Source organism: Arachis ipaensis, chromosome B6 (genome assembly GCF_059453495.1).
Source record: "Arachis ipaensis isolate K30076 ecotype BB chromosome B6, ASM5945349v1, whole genome shotgun sequence".
Lineage (NCBI taxonomy): Eukaryota > Viridiplantae > Streptophyta > Magnoliopsida > Fabales > Fabaceae > Arachis > Arachis ipaensis.
Window position 1 is genome coordinate 31,537,555 of NC_142441.1, and position 5,222 is coordinate 31,542,776.

Sequence of the window (5,222 nt, forward strand, 5' to 3'; positions counted from 1 at the left end):
GGATTACTTTTACTTTTAATTGATTTGTAGTTATTGTTTATCATGTCTTCCTTTTATTCCCTTTTTAATTCTATGCAAGTAATTTTCATGTCAATGGAGTAGATTCCCAACTTGATATGGGGGTTGATTAAAATGAGACACTTGAGTTAGAATGCTCAAGTGATTAGTTAAATTGGAAGTTGTTGGCTAATTCTCTATTTACTAACGCTAGACCTTCCCAATGGAGAGGACTAGGATTTGCGAATAAGAGTTAGCTCAATCACTTGACTTTTCTTTATTTAGTAAGGGTTAACTAGGTGAAAACAACAACCTCTTTATATTACACTTGAGAGAATTCCAACAAGGATAGAACTTCCAATTAATCATTCCCCCAGTCAAGGCTTTTTATTTCGAATATATAAATCTCTTTTAATTTTCATTGCTCTAAATTACAGTTATTTATTTTCTGTCATTCAACTCTCAAATTTCTCGAAAAAATCCTGATTAATAAGATAGCACCCTTTTGTCAACTCGTTGGGAGACGATCTGGGATTCATACTCCCAGTGTTTTTATTCTAATTTTGTGACAACCTTTCTAAATTGACAACCTTTCGATCCACTTTGTGAAGTAATCTATTCCAACAATGAGGAACTTGACTTGCCCTGGTCCCTGTGGGAATGGCCCGAGGAGATCGAGCCCCCACTTTGCGAACGACCAGGGCGAGGTGACGCAAATGAGCTCTTCAGGTAGGGCGATGTAGAAGTTGGCGTGCTTTTAGCATGGAGGGCACGTTTTGACGAACTTGGTCGCTTTCTTCTGTAAGGTCGGCTAGTAGAAGCTGGCTCGAAGTACCTTTTTGGATAGAACTCGTGCTCCGAGGTGATTGCCGTACATGCCGCTGTAGACTTCTTCGAGGACCTCCTTTGTGGCAGAAGTCGGGACGCATTTTAGGAGGGGTGTTGAAACTCCTCTCCTATACAGGACGTCGTGTACCAGAGTGTAGTATTGTGCCTCCTGTATGAGCCTCTTTGCATCATTATTTTCTGTGGGAAGTGTTTCATACTTTAGGTAGTTGATTATAGGGGTCATCTACCATTGGTCCTGGTCTGATATGTTTAAGACCCTTTCTTCCCTTGAGGTTGATGGGTACTACAGGGTTTCTTGGATGAGGCTTCTATTCTTACCTTCTGGCTTGGTGCTGGCTAGTTTGGATAGTGCGTCTGCTCGGGCTTTTTGCTCCTGAGGTATGTGTTGGATCTCATATTCTCTGAAGTTCCCGAGCTGTTCTTTGGTATTGTCCAGGTACTTTTTCATAGTGGGATCCTTTGCCTGGTAGCCCCCTTCTATCTGCGAGGTGATTACTTGTGAATCGCTGAAAATGATAAGCTTTTGTGCTCCGACCTCCTAAGCCAGCTTCAAGCCTGCTAGTAGGGCTTCATACTCTACTTGGTTATTTGAGGCGGGAAACTCAAATCTTAAGGAGAGTTTGAGTTGGGTCCCTTGGTCACTTTCTAGGATAACTCCTTCTCCACTTCCGGCTTTGTTTGATGAGCCATCGACGTAGAGGTTCCATTCTATGGGGGTCCCTGGGGTATTTGTGTATTCTACGACGAAGTCGGCCAAGTATTGGGATTTGATGGCAGCGCGAGTTTCGTACTTGAGGTCAAACTCAGACAGCTAGATTGCCCATTGTAGAATTCTTCCGGCTAAATCTGTTTTCTGTAGGATGCCTTTCATGGGTTGATTAGTTCGCACTCTGATGGTGTGGGCTTGAAAATATGGTCGAAGTCTTTGGGAGGTGAGTATGAGGGCGTAGGCGAACTTTTCTATCTTTTGATAGTTCAGTTCGGCCCTATAAGACCTTGCTAATGAAGTAGATTGGTTGTTGCCCGTTGTCATCCTCTCTGACCAGGGCTGATGCTATCGCATGATTTTGAACGGCGAGGTACAGTATCAGTTCTTCTCCTTGTTGAGGTCGGGTCAGGATGGGTGGTTGTCCCAGGAATGATTTGAAGTCTTGAAAGACTTTCTCGCACTCCGAAGTCCACTCAAACTTCTTTCTTTTCCTTAGTATTGCATAGAAAGGAAGAGATCTTGGTGCCGATCTGGCTAGAAACCTGGACAGGGCCGCTAGTTTTCCATTTAGCTGTTGTACCTCTTTTACGCAGGTCGGGCTTTTCATGTTAAGTATGACCTGGCATTTCTTTGGGTTTGCCTCAATGCCCCTTTGAGTAAGCATGAACCCTAGGAATTTGCCAGCTTCTACCGTAAAGGTACATTTTGTGGGGTTTAGCCTCATCCCATGCTTTCTTATGGTACCGACGACTTCGGCGAGGTCGGGCAGCATTGGTTCCTCTCTTTGGGTTTTTACTAGCATGTCGTCCACATAGACTTTCATCAGCTTCTCGATGTGGTCGGTAAATACTTTGTTCATTAACCTCTAATATGTGGCCCCCGCGTTCTTTTGTCCGAACGACATTACTACGTAGCAGTAGTTTGCTTTCGGGGTTAGGAATGAGGTTTTCTCTTGGTCGGGTTGATACATTGGGATCTGGTTGTACCCTAAGTAAGCGTCCATGAAGGAAAGGTACTTTTATCCCGACGACGCGTCGACCAGAGTATCGATGTTCGGGAGGGGATAGGGGTCTTTTGGGCAGGCTTTATTAAGGTCGGTGTAGTCTACACACATCCGCCACTTTCCATTTGGATTTTTTACCAATACGATGTTGGCCAGCCACAATGGGTACTTAACCTCCCTTATGAACCCTGCCTCTAGTAAGGCATGCACCTGTTCCTCCACGACTTGTAATCTTTCCGGACCAAGCTTTCTGCGCTTTTGTTGTATTGGCTGGGATCTAAGGTATACTGCCAGTTTGTGGCACATTAAGCCAGGATCTATGCCGGGCATATCCGCGGCTTTTCATGCGAAGAGGTTGGAATTTTCCCTTAAGAGTTTTATTAGCATCTCTTTTAGGTTTTCTTTTAGATTTGCACCTATGCTTGTTGTTTTATCTTGGGTGTCTCCGATTTGAACCTCTTCGGTCTTGCCTTCTGGCTGAGGGCAAAATTCTTTGCGAACCCGAGCTCCCCTGAGTTTGATGGCATTGGCCTCCTTTTCTCTGGGATTGCCCTTTAGGTTCAGGCTTTCATTATAGCATCGTCGCGCGAGTTTCTGGTCTCCCTTAATGGTAGCTATTTCCTCTTCGGTTGGAAATTTCATGCACAAGTGTGGGGTGGAGACTACTGAAGCGAGCTGATTCAGGGTTGTCCAGCCTATCAGGGCGTTGTATGCGGAGTTCACATCAACTACAATGTAGTCTATACTTAGCGTCCTAGATCGGGCTCCCTTCCTGAAGGTGGTGTGTAGTGGGATATACCCGAGGGGCTGGATCGGAGCGTCTTTTAGCCCGAATAGGCTGTTGGGATACGCTCTTAGCTCTTTTTCTTTTAGTCCGAGCTTATCGAAAGCAGGTTTGAATAGGATGTCTGCCGAGCTTCCCTGGTCGACCAATGTTCGGTGGAGGTTGGCGTTGGCCAGTACGATGGTAATGACCACGGGATCGTCATGCCCGAGGATGATGCCAGCGGCGTCTTCCTTGGTGAAAGAAATGGTGGGGAGGTCGGTGACCTACTCCCTTCTCCGACGTGATATATTTCTTTGAGGTGTCTCTTGCGGGATGACTTTGAGATCCCTCCTTCGGTGAACCCTCCATTGAGCATGTGGACATGTCTTTCCGGGGTGTGAGGAGGGCGATCGGCCCGTCCTTCCTCTTCATCCCTCCTTCTCTTCTTGGGCTTGTCCGATCTGCTGGCTAGAAATCGATCCAGCCTTCCTTCTCTGGCCAACTTCTCAATGACATTCTTCAATTCGTAGCATTCATTAGTAAGATGCCCATACATCTTGTGGTATTCGCAGTATTCGGTACGGCTTCCTCCCCTTTTGTTTTTGATTGGTCGGGGGGTGGGATTTTTTCCGTGTTGGATATTTCCCTGTAGACATCTACTAAAGATACCCGAAGGGGGGTATACTTTGATATTTTCTGGGCTTCTCTGCAGATTGGTCCTCCTTTTTTCTTGGATCTTTGTCTTTGTCCCGGGAGGGATAGGAGAATCTGGTCTTAGAAGTTTCCCCTAGTCGGAAATTTTCCTCCATGTTGATGTATTTCTCGGCTCGTTCTTGTACTTCGTTCAAGGACGTGGGGTGCATCTTAGATATGGAGTGGCTGAAGGGTCCTTCTCTTAGGCCATTGTTAAGTCCCATGATAGCCGCTTCTGTGGGGAGATTCTGTATGCCGAGGCAAGATTTATTGAATCTTTCCATGTAGTTTCGAAGGCTTTTCCGGTCTCCTTGCTTGATCCCTAGTTGGCTTGGGGTGTGTTTGGCTTTGTCTTTTTGAATGAAGAACCTAGCTAGGAACTTTGTAGCGAGTTCATTAAAGCTTGTGATTGACCTTGGGGGTAGGCTGTCGAACCACTTTATAGCTGTTTTGGTGAGAGTAGTCGGGAAGGCTTTGCAGCAAGTTGCGTCCGTGGCGTCCGTGAGGTACATCCGGCTTCTAAAGTTGCTGAGATGGTGGCTTGGGTCAGATGTTCCGTCATATAGGGTCATATCGGGCGCCTTGAAGTCTTTTGAAACTTTTGCCTTCATGATTTCTTCCGTGAAGGGGTCCTGTTCTCTGTGAGGGCTGGCTTCACGATTGGACTGAGCAGTCCTAGTCTTGAGGTCAGCTTCGAGCTTCTGGAGTTTATCTTCCAGCTCTCGTCATCGTCTTGTTTCTCTTCGTAAGTCTCGCTCGGCCTCCCGTTGTCGTTCGGCTTCTCGCTCAAGCTATTTTAGGCGATCTTGCTGCTCTCGGATGGCGTCTAAGATTTTTGTATTTTGAGGTTTTTTGTCTCCTTTAGACTGGTTCGCTTCCTTTGGTGATGGTGGTGCGGCATCCGCGTTTTTCGTTGGAGTACCGTCTTCCAACCCAGAGGCGTGGCCGTTGTTAGGAAGATTGTTTACCATGATGGTGGGATGACTTCCAGGTTCCCTGGCAATTGCGCCAATGTTCCAAGGGTTACCTAAAACGCTGAGGTCGATCTCGGACGTGATCTTCCGGTCTGGTCTAGCCTATCACATCCGACTTATTAGAGCTTGAGGTGCTGCTGGTCCTTGATCACCGGGGAGTGGTGGTACCTGCAAGAGACTCCAATGCTTAAGTCAGTACGGGCTTTAGGCAGGTTTTTTGTAGGATCAGAG

At 46.5% G+C, this 5,222-nt stretch overlaps 1 protein-coding gene across 1 annotated transcript; it reads right to left on the bottom strand.

The window, feature by feature from the left end:
• Positions 1–3,983: 3,983 nt before the first annotated feature.
• Positions 3,984–4,628, bottom strand: LOC148555050 (uncharacterized). The gene has a single exon (XM_088490583.1). The coding sequence runs from the start codon at positions 4,626–4,628 to the stop codon at positions 3,984–3,986; it is 645 nt and encodes a 214-aa protein (XP_088346709.1).
• Between the last annotated feature and the right edge of the window lie 594 nt (positions 4,629–5,222).